The sequence below is a fragment of the Colletotrichum fioriniae genome, assembly GCF_027942845.1.
Source record: "Colletotrichum fioriniae strain IMI 355084 chromosome Unknown scaffold_4, whole genome shotgun sequence".
Lineage (NCBI taxonomy): Eukaryota > Fungi > Ascomycota > Sordariomycetes > Glomerellales > Glomerellaceae > Colletotrichum > Colletotrichum fioriniae.
The window spans coordinates 2,108,057-2,129,395 of NW_027076840.1; the positions used below are offsets into that span (position 1 = coordinate 2,108,057).

Genomic DNA, 21,339 nt, shown 5'->3' on the forward strand with positions numbered 1-21,339 from the left:
AATTTCTTGGCAGATCGAACGAAACGATGCAAAAAACACCGTCTGTGCTGGCACCACAGTGACAGGAAAGGTTGATGACAATCGATTGTAAGCTACGCGAGGCAAATGGAAAGCGCAATAACTCCAGCCACTATCGATGCCCCAGGCCTCGATAGCTAGACAGGTCCGTTGACTGACATGCGCAGAGGCGATAATGTCTCCTTTATGGATGAGATACGACATGGCAGCATGTTTGCCTGCATGGCATCGTTACGTTGTAGGACTTGACAGATCAACGCGACGCTAGTCTATCTCACAGAGCAACACTGTAGACTGGCGGAAACCCCATGTTGTTGATGGATGGTTTTCCTGAGCTGGATGCCTCGAGCGATACACCCTTTCGAGATCAGCTGGACAAGTTGGATGCAGTTCAGTCGAAGCTTGGCCGTCTTGTTCAGGGGATCATGGCCAAGAATCTCTGGCTAGACGACAAGCTTCCCCGCGTTCCCCGCGTTGGGTATGCAGCGACTAGGATGGTGGCCTTGACATTCTTCCGCAACCACGGTAGTTGACGCCTGAAACATTGCAGATATCGGGATGCAGAGGAACAAATAACACATTGGACAGAAAGGGGAAGCGCTCGAGGTGGCGCTAGATGATATTAGTTCTGAAGAATTGCTCGAGTCAAGGCGTTGGGCACTGTTGTTATTGGTGTGATGGCGGCCAAGAGTTGTAGACTGGGCCCCGGCCAAACACCTTTGGACTTTGGAGGTTGTGAATGAGACCAGGATGGATAATGAAGCTTCCGGGTTGCTCTGCTGTGATGTTGTGCAAGCCATGTGGTGTACATCGATGCAGGTTGCAGATGGAATGACAAGTTGGATCAGACGGTAGGGACCTGGAGACTTCCATGGACATTTGGCGGTACGTATCGGAAATATCGTCGTCCATTGGTCAACCAGCCCGGCGGATTCCCGAAGATGTTCCAGAACTTTGAATTGCCATAGAGGAAAGAGCGAGCAAAAGCAGTTGCCACCAGCTGCACGGGAAGGTAGGTGCGTGACACCCTTGCCTGCAGCTGCTTACCTGATATGGACCAAAGTGGATTCTTTCCTTCGGCTTGAGCTAAGCGAACCAATGGAACCGTTGGAGCGTGCCTGCCACAGCCACTCTTGGCGCTGACTAGCGCGGTCCCCCACGACCCCGGGGACTCCACTCCGAGCTTGATTCGACTGTGACTATGCATCGCGACCGCCCTTTTTATTTCATTTTTCTCATTTCTTGGCTCCTCTTTTTGTCTTTTTACATTGTCTTCACATTTTTTGTGTTCACACTCCGTGACTCCTTTTTCTCATCTCACAAACTTTGTTTTCCTCGATCAAATTCTTCCCGTTCCTCTTCTCCACATTGTTCCTCCGGTCCTCTCCTAAACCTTCCCCATCTCCATTTTTCACATCACGACTCCGTGTGGATTTAGCCAAGAGCTTATCATCGCTAGCTTATTGTTGCTGCCCATCGATTGATTCGCCTGGAGCTTCACGTTTCAATTCTCCTGTAATGCCTTCAAACTCCACCTCGAAATGCTGACCCGGCCGCCCAGACTTGGACCAACAACCCCACCGCGGGATGATATTGATGAATCTTGTTCTCGATTTCTCCTTGTGGCAGCCCCCAAGGTATCGATTCCCAAGTACTGAGTACGGGGCAGTGGCACAGAGTCCGGATATGACTGAGACCACGGACGGACAATGTCCCGATTCATGCACCAATTCCGTCATCAAACTTTGCCAGTCCGAAACCTCTCCGACCCGCCTCCAAGGGAAACTATCTCCCGCTGACACCGAGTGGTCATTCGTCGCTGCCGTGTACCTTCGGCCCTGCATCGGTCGGTCACTCCTCGAGTGCTGCTGGATGATGAAGCCATCACCCTTTACCGCAGGAGTTTGGTGGCTCTCTTCGCCAGTGCGAGAGAGAAGCGGACCTACCGAAATTCAAAGGTCGAGCACCCGATTATGTTTGTCCCCCAAACGCTTGCGTGCGCCTCAATACCTTGGCAGTATCAAGAGGTCAAAAGCGATACGCCATCTGGATTACGGCCGGCCACCGATCGGATACGGGAACAGCACGGATGCCAACGGCGTCAATCTAATGGTGGCCACCCCCGCCGGGCGGCCGAATGGCACGATACTGGACCGCACTTGTTGCGACCCGAAGGATGGCAATATCCGTACATGTCCACGTTTGACAGACGCTTACGGCGAATGGTACTTACAGACCTCGGTTTCGTCTGGAAAAGTCTGGCCAGATTGTAAACGAATACCTCGGAATACTGGACAGACACACAAACGCGATAAGGTCCCGGCACTTGCATCAACAAAACGCCAAGGTTCAAACATTGGTATGGCCAATGTTGCCAAGAACCCATTTACACGCTGTCAGTCTCCATTCTTCCCCCTGGTTTGGTTTCCCATCTCGTTCTTGCATAGCGGTTCTAGGATGGCCCCGACTCAAGCCGTTCTTCCACTGAACAGAGCTCGCTTCTTGATGCTCCAATTTAATTCCCTCATCGGGTCCTTTTGCACTTTTCCCTCTTGCACAGCCTCAATGCCCAGACCTTGGGCGGTTACCTCCCTCTCACCCTTTGGCTCCCCTTTGCACCAGCTAGTCTTGCTAATCTCACCCAAGATGAGAGATTCCTCCCCCGGCACGTCATTCCATCTCTCCATCGGAGCTCCTCTTCTGGCTCCTCTCTTCTGGCTCCTTCCCCTCTTGATCACGCCGTGCAAGACTTTTTGTTCTGTTACTTGACCGCCAAGACCAACATATGCTTCCTGCTGTGATAGTCCAGAAGCAAGCGCGCCTTTTTTCTCCCATCCTCTGATGCACGTATCATTGGGCTTCACTCTGGCCAATCCATTCTTTCCCTGTGGAGTCTCGGTTCACTTCATACTCTCTTGACTTGCCAAGAAGGGCATGTCGTTGTGAATACTCGTTCTGCACTGCCACTCTCAAGTCTCGCCGGTCCAAGATTCTAGACAACATCAGCCTATACCTCTAACGCTTTTGAAAACTCTTCTTCCTCATCATCAGTTTCGTCTTGTGCGAGGACTTCTCAAGGTTATCTCAAACATGACGGCTACTGAAGGTTGATTATCCCGCACTACTCTCTTCAACTCCACACGCCATCCCACGGAAAGACGACTATCGCCTCTCGCCCGGAACCCCTCCTCTCTGCACTGCCCTCTTCTGCTGTCACCAATACACCAGGCACGCAGGCTGACTTGACGGCGTCGGTCTACACTTGAGAAACGGAAACTTTCTTCGACGGGGCTAAGGGCGCAGTTACGCCAAGGCTCACGGAAGTCTTCACTCTCAGCGTTTTGGAATTCTTGGTACGCCTTCGAGGCTCTTTACCTGGAAGGAACGCGAAGACCGTTCCGTACGCAAGTTGCCTCCTACACAGCCTTGTTGTACAGCTCGTGTGTTACCCTTCTGCCTTCTTAATACTCTTCAAGTCGCCGGAGGTTACACCAACTTCTGTCAACTTAGCTTCACTATTGTTGCAGACCATTTCTCTTTCCTCTTCCTAGAACTCTCTCCTCGACATCATTTTCACTCCTTCATGAGCAAGTCACAGCATCAACTCAAGACTACTCTGCATCGGTGCTAATGGCGTCTCTCGCACCGCCCCAGTTGCGCGTCGACACCCGCAATTCTCGCGGGAATGACAACGACGACGCGATAACACCGTCACCTATATCGACGCATTCAAACCCGTTTCTCACCCCGGCAATCAGCGCTGCAACAAGTATGCATTCAACTGCCTTAACGGAAGATCCGGATACAGCTCTTCACCCCGATCCCGGCACGGAAGGCGACTTTGTCGTCGATAATAATCCTTTTGCTTTTAGCCCTGGGCACCTCAACAAACTTCTCAACCCGAAATCTTTGGCAGCTTTTTTCGCGCTCGGCGGCCTGCGCGGTATCGAAAGAGGATTACAGACAGATGTCAAAGCCGGTCTATCCCAAGATGAGGTGGGCGTTGGGGGCAGAGTAAGCTTCCAGGAGGCCACCGGCCACCAGGAGCCCTCCTTCGCCACATCCGGTGCACAGCCATCAGCCACAACACACCACGCCGATGCCAATGGTTTCACTGACCGAACCCGAGTTTACGGCAAAAATGTCCTGCCTGCCAAGAAGGCGACACCCTTGTGGAAACTCATGTGGGGTGCATACAACGACAAAGTTATTATTCTGCTTACAGTCGCCGCCGCTATTTCGCTGGCGCTTGGCCTTTACGAAACTTTTGGTGCCGAGCACGACCCCGAAGAAGGTCAGCCGGTTGACTGGGTTGAGGGAGTAGCCATCATTGCTGCAATTCTTATCGTTACCTTGGTTGGATCTTTGAATGACTGGCAAAAGGAGCGAGCCTTTGTCAAGCTTAACGCCAAAAAGGAAGACCGAGAGGTCAAGGTTATCCGATCCGGCAAGTCTTACATGTTGAACGTCGCGGATATTTTGGTCGGCGACGTCATCCACCTCGAACCCGGTGATCTCGTGCCTGTGGACGGCATCTTCATCAGTGGCCATGATTTGAAATGCGACGAGTCCTCGGCGACTGGCGAGTCTGACGCTCTCAAGAAGACAGGCGGCGATGCCGTCTACAACGCCCTGCAGTCTGGTAACGCTACCAAGGACCTTGACCCCTTTATCATCTCTGGTGCCAAGGTTCTCGAGGGTGTCGGCACCTTTGTCTGCACGTCTGTCGGTACCAACTCCAGCTTCGGAAAGATTATGATGTCGGTTCGCACCGAGATGGAGGCAACGCCTTTGCAGAAGAAGCTCGAGGGTCTCGCCATGGCTATCGCCAAGCTTGGTAGCAGCGCGGCTCTTCTCCTTTTCGTCGTACTCCTTATCCGTTTCCTAGCTGGCTTGGGCTCCAACAACAGCTCTGGTGCTGAGAAGGCTTCAACTTTCATGGACATCTTGATTGTCGCCATCACCATCATCGTCGTTGCTGTTCCTGAAGGTCTCCCGCTGGCTGTAACATTGGCATTGGCATTTGCTACTACCCGTCTATTGAAGGAAAACAACTTAGTCCGTATCCTTAGGGCATGCGAGACGATGGGCAACGCCACGACAATTTGCTCCGACAAGACTGGTACTCTGACCACGAACAAGATGACTGTTGTTGCCGGCACTTTCGGCTCTGCCAGCTTCTCCAAGTCGGTTGAGGGCGAGAAGACAACCAGCGCCGTAGAGTTTGCTCAATCACTTCCTACAGCTACGAAGAAGCTCATCGTCCAGTCCGTTGCCATCAACTCAACCGCTTTCGAGGGTGAGGAGGACGGCCAAGCCACCTTCATTGGTTCCAAGACAGAGACCGCCCTCCTCCAGTTCGCTAAGGACCACCTCGGGATGCAGGGACTGGCCGAGACTCGTGCCAACGAGGAAGTTGCGCAAATGATGCCATTCGACTCCAGCAAAAAATGCATGGGTGCCGTCATCAAGCTCTCTGGCAATGATGGGTACCGCCTTGTAGTCAAGGGTGCTTCTGAGATTCTCCTTGGATACTGCAGCCAACAGATCAACGTGAACGATCTCTCCATCTCGACTCTGGAGCAGTCTGACCGTCTCAACCTCGAGGCGACGATTGACGCCTACGCCAAGCAGTCCCTCCGCACCATCGCTCTTATTTACCAAGACTTCCCTCAATGGCCCCCTCAGGGCGTCAATGCCACCATCGAGGGACACGTCGATCTCGGAGACGTTCTCCACGACCTCGTCTTTGCCGGTGTTGTAGGTATCCAGGACCCCGTCCGCCCCGGTGTTCCCGAAGCTGTTCGCAAGGCCAAGCACGCTGGTGTTGTCGTTCGCATGGTTACTGGTGACAATGCTGTCACTGCCCAGGCCATTGCCACCGAGTGCGGCATCTTCACTGAGGGTGGACTCATCATGGAGGGCCCAGTCTTCAGGAAGCTCTCCGTCGAGCAGATGAATGAGATGCTGCCCCGTCTGCAAGTTCTTGCCCGCTCCTCGCCAGAGGACAAGCGCGTCTTGGTCACCCGTCTCAAGGCTCTTGGTGAAACCGTCGCTGTTACTGGCGATGGTACCAACGATGCGCCTGCGCTCAAGGCAGCTGATGTCGGTTTCTCCATGGGTATTTCCGGTACTGAGGTCGCCAAGGAGGCGTCTTCTATCGTGTTGATGGACGACAACTTTACCTCGATTGTTACGGCTCTGAAATGGGGAAGAGCAGTGAACGACGCCGTGCAAAAGTTCCTTCAGGTATGCAGATCCACACAACCTTTTCTAACCGGTTGAAGTTAACATGAGTGTACTCAGTTCCAAATCACGGTCAACATCACTGCTGTTCTCCTCGCCTTCATCACCGCCGTCTCCGATCCCGACATGGAATCCGTCCTCACCGCCGTCCAGCTCTTGTGGGTCAACCTCATCATGGACACCTTTGCCGCTCTTGCGCTCGCTACGGACCCCCCGACCGAGAAGATCCTTGACCGACTGCCACAGGGCAAGAAGGCGCCCCTCATCACCATCAACATGTGGAAGATGATCATCGGCCAGGCAATCTTCCAGTTGACTGCTACCCTGATCCTCCACTTCGCCGGCAACGCCATCTTCGGCTATGACGCCCACAACGAAGACCAGCAGCTCGAGCTCGACTCCATGATCTTCAACACCTTTGTGTGGATGCAAATCTTCAACGAGTTCAACAACCGTCGGCTGGATAATAAGTTCAACATCTTTGAGGGTGTTCACCGCAACTACTTCTTCATCGTCATCAACTGCATTATGGTCGGCGCCCAGGTTGCCATCATCTTTGTTGGTGGCAAGGCCTTCCGCATCACGCCCGGCGGTATCAGCGGCGAGCACTGGGCCGTCTCCATCGTCCTTGCATCCGTCTCACTCCCCATGGCCGTCCTCATCCGTCTCTTCCCCGACCCCTGGTTCGAGAAGATTGCAAAGACGGTCGGCAGACCTGTCGTCATTGTCTACCGCGCCCTCGGCAGGTTTTTCACCACCATCGGTGCCGCTTTCCGTCGCAAGAAGTCTACCGAAGCTGACGCCGCGTCCGAGGACGCTGGTGTTTCTTCGGGCTCTGATGACGCGAAGGTTGCTGCGCCCGAGATCGTCATCTCCACCCAGGAGGAGAACACAAACACCAGAGATGTTGAGAAGGCTCAGTGATCAGTCATCGTCGTTCATGATCCGCTTTTTCACCGAATCTCTATCTTGCACATACTTCTATTCCTCTGTTACATGTTACTAGCTACGATACCATCTAGTGCGGTTTTTGTTTTTGTTTCTGTTTCCTTGGCACGATTCTACGACCGGATTTGATTTTGCGCAAGTACATATAACACTGGCGGCGGGTATTACAACATAATACACCAAAGACCAATCTAGTCTTGTTTCACGGGGCGTTCTTGGGGCTCGGGGCACCAAAATTCACGTGTGGAATGGTTCGGCACACTGGGACGGAGGGGCAAAACCTGTCATTACGGCATTAGAGAGCGATACTTGCATTATTGGTTACGATATGATACGATAGAATATGTTCGTCACTTGCAGATACGGATAGTATCCAGTACGATGAACGGAACAGAGCTTTTTCCACATCGACCAATCTCCAGTACCTTTTGAGTCTTGATCGTGAAATCTATTCGGTTCTAAGCTACGCTACGTAGATCATTACATGCCCCATTACGAACTGCTGCACGGAATATCCGTGGGCGAATCCGTTGTCGAGACCGTGAGGCCATACACACTCAAGCTCTCCGAATGAGGCTCCAACCTCGGCGTACCCTGAGCGTCCTTGAGGACCGTAAACGCCGCGCTCCCACTGCAATAATCGTCAGTATCATCATCCAAAAGGAACCTCACCTCGCACATGCAGAATCGGCAAAGAAACTTACTACGCCTGAGAACAGTTGCCCCCAACATACGTAGTCTGCACCACAATCTCCGCCACAAACGTCTTATCCGTCTCCGTCTCTCCGCCCACCGTCGCCCCCCCGGATCAGATGCCACCACGACTTGTTCCCGTTCGGCGGGAGCAGCGACTGCTTTACGCTCAGCATGGCCGTGGCGCCCGTAAAAGTCCGCCCCGCGAGGATCATCTTGCCGTCGGCGGGCCAGAAGTTGGTAAAGGTTGTGGTGGCGGCTTTGTCTTCCGAGGTGCGGTAGTATTCTGAGACGAAGTCGGCGAAGGCGACGTCGACGCCGGCGGAGGGTTTGTAGGGCGCCATGTCGACTGCCGCGGCGAGGGTTGCTGTTAGCGGGAGGAGGGTTGAGGGCTTCATTTTGAGGTGATGTTTGGTTTTGCGGTAAAGACTGGGCTTGTTGAGGGAACACGAAGTCTACGAGTTGTGGGATTCTCGAGGGGTCAACGAATACTAAAGCTTGTCGCCAGTTTCAAGACATTTGCCCAGCTCTTTAAAGCCCCGCCTTCGATCATACCAAGTCCGATCCAGAGCCCCGTCTGACATGGGGGTATCTCAGAGACTCAGGCGGTCAGCTTTCCCCCTCGTCGGCGGCACCGGCCCAGCCGGATGCTCCGAGAAAAGGAAAGGGGCGGGCGGCGCGGCGTTCTGCGGGAACGGGAGGCCCTGGGAAACCTTCATCCCATGTCCGGCAGGGTGCACCCCAGCTCGGGCTCAGCTTTTCCCGTATATCTGGGGACGATTTCGCTGGTACCGCAGGGACTTTTGGCGGGCAGTTCATTGATTAGTCCTGAAAGACGCTGGTGCTTGCTTATGGATCCCGCAACATCTCCAGATGGTCGTCTATTAAGGTTTAGGACGGACCGGTCAACTTGGGCCGAAATAAGGGGCGAACCGACCGCAAAAGTGCAGTGTTTGGCATATTGCCCACTCAAAGAGCCTCTCGCTTTCGCCGTCCATGGGAACCTGGGCGCTTATGCTATCATAATTATACAATTCGTTCTGTCGCGTTTAGATCTTTTGTGCGAAACACCGATAGTAGACACAGCCCTGCGTTGACTAACTTACCCACCTAGACCCGTCGGTGTAGACGATCAAGACGCATTCCATGTTTCTATAAAATCCCACCGGCCCCATTCCACGAGAGCCTCATTATCACTCGACCAACTTTAAGCATCACCCATTCCTTCCAGAGCGCTCATAAAAGTCACTCTTTTTTTTTTTTTTGGTCCAAATTGTTTGCACATCATAATCTCAAGATGCAGCTCACCCTTGCCCTCCCCGCCCTGCTGGCCGCCCGCTTCGTCGCGGCGATTGACTTTACAGACTACGATCCTCAGCCCGGCGTGCAACCCGAGTTCAAGGCCTTTCTCAATGCGTGAGTGGCATAACAATTCCCTAAAACGAGTCTCCTCGTTTGAGAAACGGATATTGACGTCTGTGATGCGTAGTCTCGTCACTCCCGCAGAAGATCCCACCGCCACGACGGCATACACCGACTTCTTCACCGCGGACGGCATGCAGACGACGCTGAGCATCCACTGCGTTGGCGCGGATGCCATCACCAAGTGCAAGCAGCGCTTCTTGCCCACCGATGGCAGCATGTCTCTTACTGTATGTGAAACCCTCCTATTCTCTATGCATGTATCCTGGGTGCATGCAGTATGTTTGAATCGCCTGTACTAACAAAATGGGATAGCACTTCCCCAATACGACGTTCATCGCAGACAACAATGCGACGGCGACTGTCTATGAGGCTCACGGACGCATTGAGAACAACTTCAAGGCGGGCAACTGCTCGCAGATTTAGTAAGTCAAAAATGAGGCTCAATTGAAAGTATTACGAGTAAGAAGACGATTTTCTGACCGGTTTGACTTTTAGCTACAAGACGCAGTACACTGTGCTTAAGACTACCGAAGGTGTTGATGCGGTGCCGAATTTGTCTACGAAGCCTGAGCACCAGGTGTACTGGTACCATGACTACTTTGTCAACCCGACGGGGGTGCCCTCCAACATCCCTTGCGATAGCTTGAAGGCGTGATTATGGAACATGCTTTCCTCTATTTGTAGCACAATAGCAAAGCGTTCTATCATGTGAATATCTGAATGAAGTAGACTACACTATAAGCCGCCCGGTGTAATTATTTGTAACTTGCGTGTCGTCATTGGCGAAAGAGATGTCTTCAGCTGCTTCTACGGATACACCGAGTCTCTTCATTTCGGACTACAGCCACAATCGCCTAGAACTCCCGCCTTCTTAGAGTGGTCTACAAGTATGACGCAAGATTTACTAGGCCTCGACCCGGCTCTCACATCAAATCAGACCCTATCCAGGCCTCACAGACTTACTACAAGATGGCTTCAGAATGTTTATATCCCACTATGAGGGCACGGCGAGACTCTCCCAGTTGAGGATCGCTAAATGGCAAAAGCCTCTCGGATTGATTGTTCGTTTTGTACAACCATGTAGTTCCCAAATTATCCCACCGGCTTCACAGAAGCGAAACTCAAAATCATAACTTTATATCCGCATCTCCGGCTTCCATGCCAGCCCTCTCACACGCCCCCAGTTTTCGTCTTTCTTCTGATCCGGAGCTTGACCCCGTTTGGCGGGAACAATGCTTCTGTGAGCCAGTAGTTCTCCGGACGCTTGCCATTGTATTCGGGCGGGAATTCTACATCATAGTGGCCCAAAACATAGGCGATGATCATCTTCAACTCAAAGTCGATCAGAAATCGACCGGGGCATGCGTGCTTTCCGTGCCCGAATGGCAGATACTCGGGGCTCGTGGTGACAAACGTGACTGGGGGCGCCTTCTCGTCCTTTGCGGCTGCATCTTCACGCATACGGGAGAAGCGGAAGGGGTCATATTTCAGCGGGTCTTCTAGCACCTCGCCATCCGTCTGAGCGGGTTGTCCGAGGAAGGAAATGAGGGTTCCCTTGGGGAGATGGTAGCCTTCGGGGGTCTTGAAGCCGTCTACCAAGACTTTCCGGAAGACGGCACGTCCGCCGAAGGAATTCAGGCGCAAGGTCTCGCGAGCGACGCTGTCAGCTTTAACCATCTTGCTCACTTTCGCTTTTGTCCAGTTGTTGTCGCCATCAGCGTACAGTACACGATCAACCTCGTCCCTGAGAGTCGTGATGGTGTTGAACTCCGTGTCTGACCCCAAAATGTTGAGAAGCATGTTCGTGGCTTGGATACTGGTCTGATGCATGGATCCGAAGTTGGCTGCGATCAGACGGCGCGTCATCATGTCCAAATCGTTGAACTCTTCTAGCCGGTGGTCCTTGGCGTAACGGGCCATCATCTGCAGATGGTCTTGAGGCTCAACGTGGTCCGGGTCATCGCGAGCGTACTTCAGAGTTTCGAGACGCTCCTTCCAAAGCGGCTCGAACATTTTCTTGAGTCTGTTGATCTTGCCATGTATCGTAAAGTTGACAGCCCTACCTACAACAGGTCGAAGGACGCGAGGGCTGGCTCCGGAAGCGCCGGCGTTCATGATGAGCTGGTTGATGATATCGAAGTTGAGATTGAGGTAGTCTTCGTTACGGCCTACTTTCCGTCAGCTTGATGTCTCTATGCAATCGTCGAACCGGAGGGTACTTACAAAGGCCCAGGCCCGGGCCGATGGTGAAACGACTAGCTGCCTGCGCAACGACCATCTTCAACGACTCAAATAGGTCGATTTCCTTCCACTCCGGGTTGATTCCAAACCACTTATCGAAGGCGGTGCCGAGCTCCTCGTTCATGGCGGCGCAAATGTTCTCCAGGATCGCATTCATCTCGGTCTTGACCAGGTGTCCTTGCCACGCATCCACCACATATCGGTCGTGGCCAAGAGCCCAGTGAACTTGATCAACTTCTGCAAAAGCGGTGCTGGGATCGAGCTGACTCTCCGGTTGCGTCTGGACCCATCGCATCGAGCTCGTGGGCATGATGACCTCATGGCGGAAGCCGATGCCTGGGATGATCACTGGTTTGCCCTTCTTTGTGTACTAGATCCAAAGTTAGCAAACTGGGGAATGCGTGAAGACTAAGGAAGGATTTACATTGTCGTAGGCCTCACGGAACAGACCCTGACAGTCCGTGTAGAACCGCAAATACGTGCGGATGCTGAATCGTGTGGCACCATCAGGCTCGCCAATGAGTGGGATGCCCTTGGGGTAAGGGATACTGAGAAACACTCGGCTGATAATGTACAGCAGAGCTATGGACCCGAGCGCGAGCAAGCCGACGCCTGACAAGCTGGCAACTGGAGGCAGAAGCTGCGATATGGGTGCCATCTTGGTTCGCAAAGGCAGACAATGAAGATGTCGTGGTGATTGAGCAAGAGAGATGTAGGACGTAGTTCACCACATGTTTGGGCGAAACGTTTGAGCTTTAAAGGGGTCCCTAAATGCTGACAGATTCCATCCCATCTGCTGGCTAGCTAAAGTAAAACATGCTGGTTGGAGCTGTGAGCTGTAGAGTTGGAGGCGGTGGGCCTGACAGGGAAGCTAAACAGGGATGATGGTCCTCGTAGCGCGCCCGCTTCCATGTAGTCGATGGCGGTAATTTGGATGCCTGGGCTTCATAGGGCTGTCTCGGATCCCGTGGGAGTAACTGAGTATCTTCCGCACTTTACGAGTATGAGTGATGGTCAATATGAGTCTCTCTTTGTCATATTGCATCAATACATGTGCAAAACGCAGCATCATTACTTCAATAACTCCAACTAGCCGGATCCTTGGTGAGTATGAAATAAGGTTGGTTGAACCAAAGCTCTCACAACGCCCAAAGCGCATGTATTTGCACTACGCATTTCATCACCTTCTCTGTCGCCCATCCCATGCTCCAAGAAGGATAGCAAATGCCTCTTCTACTCACAAAGTCGAGTCGAAATCCGTACCGTCTACGGCTATCCTCACCCCAGCAGAGCCTGCCCAGACCCTGATCCTTAGCGTGATGTCAGCTCACAGAGTTCCCACACCACGCCCTAGCGCGTGTAAGCAGCCACTCTACCGTAAAAGGCAATCCGCTTTCTCTCACCTGCCATTGGGCGAAGACAATCTCTTAACGATTGGCTTGATCGGAAAAACGTCGCTTTCCAAATTACCGGGTTGTCATTGTCAAAACGGCCAGGGGTGATGCAACCTTGTGTTTGACATGCAGCTATTGGGTGACGCAGCATCCTGGAGGACCAAAAAGTCAACGAGAGGCTCATTATTAACCACACATACATGATGACTAGCAAAAGATGGACGATCTGGGAATCGAACCCAGGACCTACCGCATGCTAAGCGGTCATTATACCACTAAACCAATCGCCCTATCATGATCTAGCCCGGACTTGAACCGGAGACCTTCAGTGGAACAGAGGAGAGCTCGATGAGGAGATATCGGACTGTTAGACTGACGTGATAACCAACTACACCACCAGACCATCTTGTGATGAAGAATCTGCGAAGTGGATGGCTCCAAGTGTGGCTCCCACGATCCCGATGCAGAAGTTCGTGAAGCGAAGAAGATGGTTGGGCACGAGTTGTGGGTGGAGAGTTGGAACTTAGCCCCGTCCAACGGTTCCACAGCTCTAGAAGGCAGGCTTCCTTCGAGCGTGAACAGCGTTCCAGAGGGAGCAGCTTGATAGCCTGATATGCATCCTTCAAAGTCGAATCCTACAGAGTGAGCCTATCATACTTGAACCTACATGGAATGCTGCACTGTAATCGTAAAACGCAAATTAAAGTCAGCCGCAATTTCCGAAGTGAACATGTCTTTATTAGAAATAGAGGAGGAAAATACAAATTCAGTTTCCGCTAGGATAATTTGCGAAGGAATGGATCGTGGCTCTTGTATCTATGTGGTTGAGGTCTAAGGCTGTTGGCAATCCAGATGCAAAGAGCTCGGGCGGGCAACCGTCACTACATTCAGCACCTTTTGCACAAGGCTTAGCAGTACCCAATGGGTCCGGGAGGGAATGGTTTTCCGCTTTAGTATAATCGATTGCTCAGTACAGCATATATCGCCTGTAATCCAGCTGCATATCAAATTAGCCTGCTTTCGAACACAGTTTGTCATGAGAACGAGGCTTATGAACGGGGCGAATCTTAGTACGGCTCGTTTTCATTGCATGAGGCTCATGGGATTTTCTAGATTGGAGTAAAACAATCTAGCTCCCACGTCGACGAGCGGAAGAAAGGACTTTTCCTCCAACGAACTAGAGATCATTGACGTTACAGGCTTATTCCTAGGTTTTGCAAGCTATAATGATCAAAGATCAGCACATATCTTCCGCGAACCATGACAGAAGAATTTCTACATCGAGATTGTCAGCTGGTGAAAGCTGAACCCAAAGTTATGAATAAATATGCACCACGGAATTGGCAAGTAACAGTGAAACTTCAAAACGTGCTAGATGCAAAGAATGATCTCGTAGATTCAAGATAGACTGTTGAACACATTCAAAGAAATAATGGGAACGTAAAACACGAACCACAGCATTTAAACAGGTCGCCTCCCAAAATGCTTTTGAAATCAAAGCTGGTATTGAGTCATCCCCATGATATATCTCTTTACATCTCCCGTCACGTCTCACTTCCTGCCTGAACTGTCGTGTCCCGGAAGACTATACGAATGCTGCTCGAGTATCCGCGTGCTGTAGTTCGAAATCAGTCTACATCGATGACAATTAGCGCTGGGTCTTGATTCATTATACATGAGACCGTTTACTTACCAACTCTCACGATTTGAGCTCAGAATTTGGTGTTTTATCCTTGATGGTAATCTTCAGCTCCAGCTGATCCTTCACCGCGTGACTCGTAACTGAGATATCAACATCCAACGAGCTTGGGAACGTGTACGGATCTGATGGGTTGTCTGATGGAAAGAACCAGTCCTTCGTTGTCGTGCCGTCGTTGTACTTCACTTTCCAGTGAGACTGAATGGGCTTGAAAAAACCGCGCTCGGGAGACTCAACACCAATACAGAAAGACGTCAAGGCCTCCAGCTCTTGCCAGCAGAGCATCACATCGTCGAACCCGCTCTTGCCAAAATAACACCCCTTCGTCCACGACATGAATGACTCCCCATCTCTAGGCGTCAAAGTAGCCTGACTGATTTCCTGAATCATCCGGACATCGGGAGACGTCGGTACATTGTGCTGCGTGAGCTCAAAGCTCTTGGACGCCAAATTGGTGAATGTGAGAGAATGATCGGGACTAATCATTCTGACGTTTGGGTTGTACATCGTAGTGCTTCCGCGCGAACGGCGCGCGCTTGGTTACTATGTCCTGGGTATATATATCCGTAAGTGTGCAAGGATGGAGTGGTCGCGGCGTCGTCGGGGGTCTGGCCAAGCGTGGCAGAAACTCAGTAATGTGGTGGAAATCCGGATGAAGATGAAAATGGGCGTTGACAGGGGGGCACATTCCACTCATAAGGCAAAGACATGTGAGAAATGGCTTCCGCAAAAACGCCAGGAAAGCTGGCAGCTACCAATGGGTGACAAATTCCTGGGGCAAAGCGCTGCTTCCGGTAAGGAACGATACTTGGCTGGCTCATGGTGACGCGCTCGTGGCTTGCCATTGCATTGTCGTTGTTAATGGATTAGGAATGGTCTATGAATATGATGGGACGGCTGTAAGTGGCAACGACTAAGACCAATGTTGTCTTGAGATTTTTCCGTTTGCGGAATGGGTGGGCTTGTTGCCGTACCTATCCAGAGTCGATTTTGAACGACACCGGGCCGGAATGCGGAAGTCTCAATTCACCCACTTCATCTCGGCCGATCAGTCATTTTGCGTCCTCCGCCTAATCGCCTCATGACGGGGTTGACGTGTGACGAAACTTTGGTCTATCTCGAGTCCATGGAAGAGCTCTTCCGGCTGTATGGAGAACTACTGTCTTCGAACTACTGTTGATGACCGATTGTTTTCTCGTCTTTGGTTCTCCTACTGATTTTGCCGTTTTCCGAACAAAGATATGGAATGTTGGGGGGCCGGCTACAGGCCTCAGTCAGTGCGCGCATTCCCCGGATTCATTGTTGTGCGGGCCGACGCCACGAAGGTGTGGAAGGGTCTCGACCGTTGGCTGAAGTCGGATAGAAGTGCGATAACGCTGGGGGACCAAGATTATAGGGCCCTCATCTTATGAAGCTTTCTCATGGACACTGCTTTCATATTTTGCTGTTTCACTATTGTCAATTGATTGTTTGAGCACCTCAAGATAGGACAGACATGCTAGGTTTTACTCCTCATGAACTTCAGATGTAGTTTCCTTCAACGATGTTTGGGTCAGGCTAGTATGGGATGTGCAGTATTAATCAATCGCTGAATTAGAAGTTCATCAAGCATCCAAGCAAGTCCCAAGTTCAGCCAGTAAGTCCTCGGCCAAGACATCAATAGCGCCAGTCCTCTCATCTTCAATGCCAAATGAGAGGAACAAAACATCATCCAAGAACCCGTGATATCTCTGGTCTTGCCTCTTCCAGCTCATTGAAGTCACATAAAACATGTCGGACCCTCCGCCGAGTTTCTCCTCTCGGCCGTGTATCCATATCGGTCTCTTTGACATTGCGAACATCTCGAACGGGGCCTTTTGTCGAAACACCATCACATACGGTTCGTACTCGCTGTGGAACTGATAAAAGGTTTTATGCTGGAACACCGTAAAGACAAAGGTGTTGTCACTGGTGGCTTGGCAAGTCGGGTCGCTGCGCTTGCAAAACGTGATGCTCAGCGAATTCGTCGCCTGGTGTATCGATTCGAGATCCGGCGGCAGCTTCGGCATGTACTTGCTCATGCAAGCCTCGTCTCCGGCAGCCAACGGCGCGAGATCCGGGCCTACGGAGCCGTCCGCGTTCAACTTCGCAAAGACTCGCTTCGGCGCCACGTCGTGGTGGACGTAGACTGCGCCCTCTTCGTCCCAGAACGGAAACCAGTTCTTCTCCATCATGCCCCAAGGAGCAGGACGCTGGAGCTCCGTTCCCAGACCGAAACCTTGATCCAACGACATCTCGAAGCCCCAGTCTCCGAGAGTTCGGAAGTCCTGCATGAACTGTCCGAAGCAGGCGAATATCGAGTTGGAACCGTATACGATGAACGGGGCTTTGGGTCCGTGCAAGACCCGCGCATCGTGGGGCCCAACGTTCATGGCGATGTAGGCCAATTTCGGTGGGCACTTGTCATCCCCGCTCTTCGTGGCTGCGATAGGTAGAACCGTTGGCGCATCGACGCAGACAAGACCTTCCAGCGTGAAGGTGGCATTGCAAGTGATTTCCACATGCTCAGAATTGTCGTGATTTATTTTTCGCCTTTGCGCAACAATAACATAGGTATTCTCAATGGTAGGATGCGGGATGATATTCGGGTTGATCGCGCCTTCATCGTCAAACCGTATGGCAAAAAACTTCTTGTTGAAAGTTGACGTCGAGAATATCTCATGATGTGTTTGTTTCGACGCGGGCGGATGCTCAGGCGCACTATCTACAGGCTGTACCTCCGTCGGCACGTCCGGAGGCACCGGCCGTGAGTGCGGTTTGAGTTCATCGTCTTGTCTCCAATTCGGTGCAAAGATGTGATCGAACCAGGAATTGAACCCCGAAGCAGAGTCTCTGAAGTCGAGACAACGTATACCGACATAAACGAGAAATAAGAAGGGGCCTACGATGAGGATGACGCGCTTGAAGTCTCTAGCTATCATCGCGAGGTGGGAGGGCTGTCTGCATGCGTCGAGGTGTCGAGACACAAGCGACTGGAACGGGCGGCACGTTGAACGTGGGGTCGCAGCATGCAGAGTCAAGTGACCAAGCTAGTCCTATTGACTGATAACCTTGCGGTGAAAATGTAGGTAGGCTCAATTTTCGATATTGAGAATACGTGAAAGAGCAGTTCCGGGACTTTGGGGGTTGCGCGAAATTTCTCCATAGCATGTGCTGGCCGAGCTCCGGGATGATGGATCACGATTGCATCACAAACAAGAGTTCCAAGGGATGTGGGGGACCTAGGATGCAAGGCTATCGAAGTGAAGCTAAGAGGAAAAACACGGGGAAGCGTTCGGGAGATGTATGCCGTGTGATGGGGATCGACAGACCAGCAAGTGAATACTACCTTGGAAGTTGGAGCTTTCAACTTCCCCTCACTTACAACTTGAGAAGCGCGGCCGACTATTTGCTTGTCAACCCCAGCCACCCGCATTGTTAGTGCGGAGGGTCAGGTAAACTGGGATGTATGCACAAAGCTTAGGTAGTGATGGAGTGTTCCTCAGATAAACTCTCGAGTTTGATCAAAGATTAGCTCCTCAAGCAGAGTGGGTGAGTGGTCAATGGTAATCAGCAATCTCGCTACTTTGAGCATGTGAGCATGTGAGTTGCCTCGGTGAGTTGCGCGAACCCCTGGCCTGAGTTGCAGTCCTATTCCCCTCACGAGCTCCCACACCACTTCCATTTTGGGGAAAGCATCCGCTCTTGCAGCGTCATTGGGTGTGATACAGCTGCAAGTCGATAGGAAAATCAGACACACGAGAAATTGAAGTTCAGGCGGGAAGGGCAAACCCCCAACTTTGCCCGCTGCAGGCTGAGTCAACTAGACAGCGCGTGGCGGACTCAGTCCCGTCAGCACGCTGGCTCAGCCTGGCGGCCCGCGTGGCAAGTTTATCGTCGCTGCATATTGGACGCGCTCTAAAGTTCAACTAGAATAGGCTCAGGTCCATGGCTCTGGGTGGCAGCCAATCCGGTTGCAACTTGGCGTTGAGCACCTAGTTTGTCTGAGCGTCTTGGTCAGGTAGTCTTGCGCGGTGGAACATTGTTGCTAATTGATCAATTACAAGTGGTTTACACTAATCATTACTTCGTGCTAGATGCCGTAAATGTCTCGGCAGTCCCGAAATACATGTGCCCAAACGTCGAATTCCCCTTAGTCAATCTCAAACTTTCGCTGGTGCCGTTGGCAGTGTTTTCCTGTAGAGCCACTGAGCAATTCTCACACTAGGCTCGTCAATGAACCTCGTGACAATCTCAGCAATCCAAAGAGTGACGGGTAAGATTATCACATGAGGAATAAGGAAGGCCGGTTCCAAGCCGAGGGGCCCGATCTTGGGTAGCGGAAATCTGTCAACCAGGTGCGCGAGATGTTGTCGCTCCGTCTCTTTGTGGTATCCAACAGCTGTGTAAAGTCGATCGCCCAGAGTCCCCAGGACTGGTCCGTGGACCAGGTAGAGGGCGAAGGAGATTCGTCCTAGATACTGGCAGAAGCGAGTCTCAAAGAATCTCTTCAGCCACCAGATTCGGGGGACCGCAGATACCAGCAATGTGGCTGCCCAGAAAAGGTAAAACCACTTGTAATCGAAGACGGCTTGAGGCTTGAGAAAAGACAAATAGTACCACCCGCGGTTGTCGCGCATCTTGTTGACGTCCCCGGTGTAAGACGGGACACCACCGAGATACATCGAGACGGCGAAGAGGTGGTAGTAAATGAAGATTTTGGCGGGTTCCAGCCTCTTGAAGAAGTTGGGGAGGTCGTTCTTCTTCGCCAGGAGGTCGAGATCGCAGAGCATCATGCCCATGACAAACATGGCTCCGTACCATCCATCGGCAATATACATGAAGTAAAAGGCCAGACCGGCCTCACACCAGAGTCGAGCGTTTCTGGTGCACCTGGAAAATGCGAGCAGCGATGTATAGACAATGACTGAGCCCTTCATCTCAACAGGGATGGACCAAAGGTGTGGATTCCAGCTGAAGAAAGGACCACCTCCCGTGGTGAAGACGAAACTAAAGTTCTTCAGCTCGCAATAGTAGAGCCAGACATCATCTCTCCAAGTTGGCGCGCGTTCGATATTGTCGACCCAGATATTGAACATGTGGAGGAAGGTCATGTAGAAGAAAGTCGTCGCCATCAACGGAAGATAAAGTCTCAGCCATCGCCTGAATAATGCCGAGCCGACATTTTCTGCGAATTTTCCATGGTCTCCGGACTGGATCAAGCTCAGAGGTTTAGCGGAGAGAACATAGCCGGATATGACGAAGAAGACTGATACTGAGAAGTGGCCTCCCGTAAACAAGTGACGGATGCCGGGGAAGGCGATGAAGTGATATTTGTTTTCGTAGCCAAATGCGTTTTCAAAGATTCTATTCTGGACGTGAGGTTCATGAGCCCATAGTTGATTGTGGTGCCAGTACACCAAGAAGGCAGCGAAACCTCGCAAGCCGTCAAGGTATGCTGTGGGCCGCAGCTTCTCAGGATTTTTGGTGTCTTTGATGGGCCAGAAGAATGTGCTCAGGCTGGAGATATTCAGTCGAGATGGCCTCCTAATTCGTACGAGGGAAGCAGGCTTCCAGTCGCTTTCATCTGCGAGCCATTTGGACTTGTCGCACCAGGTAGGCTTGACTTCATCCCACTCGTGGCTGTCGAGAATGCCTTCGTTCCGTGGAGACATCTTCAGGCTGTTGAAGACTTTGCTGAAGACAATGAATGGTGTGAAAAGGAGTCTTTTCAGCCTCAAGCTGACACTGATGCGTGCTTACGGTCGAGGACGGCCGCCGGGTGTCCTCGCTTGCGTGATGCTGCAGGAGGAGGTGTTCTCGACCCTTGCCTCTCCGGAAATTTTGATGATTTGGGAAAAGAGGCACGGGTTCTTTTCAGTATCAACGAATCCTGCACGGGCTCGTCGGCAGTCATCAGCCAGGAGGTTGCTCCTGGAGTCCTGAGGCGGGTTCGGTCCGGCTTGGCGTTGATCGACTGAACCTTGCGTTGCTTTCTCCACGTAGAGTCAAAGGCACTTAGACTTAGTTCGTGTCGACAAGTCGTTCATCCAGAGTTTCACAAGCCAGGAAAAGAGAAACACAAAGCTGAACCTGACAAAGATTCCTCGGTCGAGCCAAGACAGCATGCGGGGTGGCGCTGTAAGTCCAGGATCAGAGGTCCACCATCCTTCCGGGGGTTCCTGGTTCAATATGCGGGGGATAGACCGGGGTGGAATGCGGAGAGCCAGGCTAAGACTACAAAGTCCAACGACGAAATGATCAAAGTTAAGCGGCGTAGGAGCGATATCACTCATCTCCCTCATCGTGACGCATTTTGTCATTCGTTGGTTGCACCGAGACCGGGCGTCCCTGGCAGCTATCACAAGCGGCGTAGCATTCAGTCGGCCTAGCTTGGGATTATCATCCGACACACAAACCGCTCCTCCGACTCGAGCACTCGGCCGGTTGAGGAGTCCAGAGGGCAAGAATTCCCTCGTGAGATTTTTATTGTCCTCCTGCAAGCCCACCTGATTTGGAAGGTTCCACCGCCTTTGCCTCCCCTGACTATCAGAGCCGTTGGTGCCGGTGGCCAGGATCGGCCCAATGGACGCTCGAACAAGCTCAACGTCCCGGCGCTATTATGGCGCAAAATGCGACCAGCTGCAAATGAGTGGT

General features: G+C 52.0%; 6 protein-coding genes and 2 non-coding genes across 8 annotated transcripts; 2 read left to right on the forward strand and 6 right to left on the reverse strand.

Moving 5' to 3' along the window:
• Positions 1 to 3,789: 3,789 nt before the first annotated feature.
• PMC1_3 (plasma membrane calcium) lies at positions 3,790 to 7,188 on the forward strand (the record flags this gene model as incomplete). Its single annotated transcript, XM_053188479.2, has 2 exons — positions 3,790 to 6,267; positions 6,325 to 7,188. The coding sequence occupies 2 exons, from the start codon at positions 3,790 to 3,792 to the stop codon at positions 7,186 to 7,188; spliced, it is 3,342 nt and encodes a 1,113-aa protein (XP_053054441.1).
• Positions 7,189 to 7,704: 516 nt separating this feature from the next.
• N0V96_004412 (uncharacterized protein) lies at positions 7,705 to 8,303 on the reverse strand (the record flags this gene model as incomplete). The annotated part of the gene is made up of 2 exons (XM_065757108.1): positions 7,705 to 7,843; positions 8,032 to 8,303. 2 exons carry the CDS (start codon positions 8,301 to 8,303, stop codon positions 7,705 to 7,707), a joined length of 411 nt encoding a protein of 136 aa, XP_065614321.1.
• An 899-nt stretch (positions 8,304 to 9,202) lies between these two features.
• N0V96_004413 (uncharacterized protein) lies at positions 9,203 to 9,753 on the forward strand (the record flags this gene model as incomplete). Its single annotated transcript, XM_053188481.2, has 3 exons — positions 9,203 to 9,321; positions 9,395 to 9,557; positions 9,643 to 9,753. The coding sequence occupies 3 exons, from the start codon at positions 9,203 to 9,205 to the stop codon at positions 9,751 to 9,753; spliced, it is 393 nt and encodes a 130-aa protein (XP_053054443.2).
• A 747-nt stretch (positions 9,754 to 10,500) lies between these two features.
• On the reverse strand, positions 10,501 to 12,229 carry N0V96_004414 (uncharacterized protein; the record flags this gene model as incomplete). Its single annotated transcript, XM_053188482.2, has 3 exons — positions 10,501 to 11,498; positions 11,554 to 11,941; positions 11,996 to 12,229. 3 exons carry the CDS (start codon positions 12,227 to 12,229, stop codon positions 10,501 to 10,503), a joined length of 1,620 nt encoding a protein of 539 aa, XP_053054444.2.
• Positions 12,230 to 13,183: 954 nt separating this feature from the next.
• N0V96_004415 lies at positions 13,184 to 13,255 on the reverse strand. The gene has a single exon. It is a non-coding gene; the product is annotated as a tRNA-Ala (tRNA).
• Positions 13,256 to 13,260: 5 nt separating this feature from the next.
• Positions 13,261 to 13,368, reverse strand: N0V96_004416. Its single transcript has one exon. It is a non-coding gene; the product is annotated as a tRNA-Val (tRNA).
• Positions 13,369 to 16,268: 2,900 nt separating this feature from the next.
• N0V96_004417 (uncharacterized protein) lies at positions 16,269 to 17,075 on the reverse strand (the record flags this gene model as incomplete). The annotated part of the gene is made up of 1 exon (XM_053188484.2): positions 16,269 to 17,075. The coding sequence occupies one exon, from the start codon at positions 17,073 to 17,075 to the stop codon at positions 16,269 to 16,271; it is 807 nt and encodes a 268-aa protein (XP_053054446.2).
• Positions 17,076 to 18,845: 1,770 nt separating this feature from the next.
• N0V96_004418 (uncharacterized protein) lies at positions 18,846 to 20,357 on the reverse strand (the record flags this gene model as incomplete). The annotated part of the gene is made up of 1 exon (XM_053188485.2): positions 18,846 to 20,357. The coding sequence occupies one exon, from the start codon at positions 20,355 to 20,357 to the stop codon at positions 18,846 to 18,848; it is 1,512 nt and encodes a 503-aa protein (XP_053054447.1).
• Positions 20,358 to 21,339: the final 982 nt, after the last annotated feature.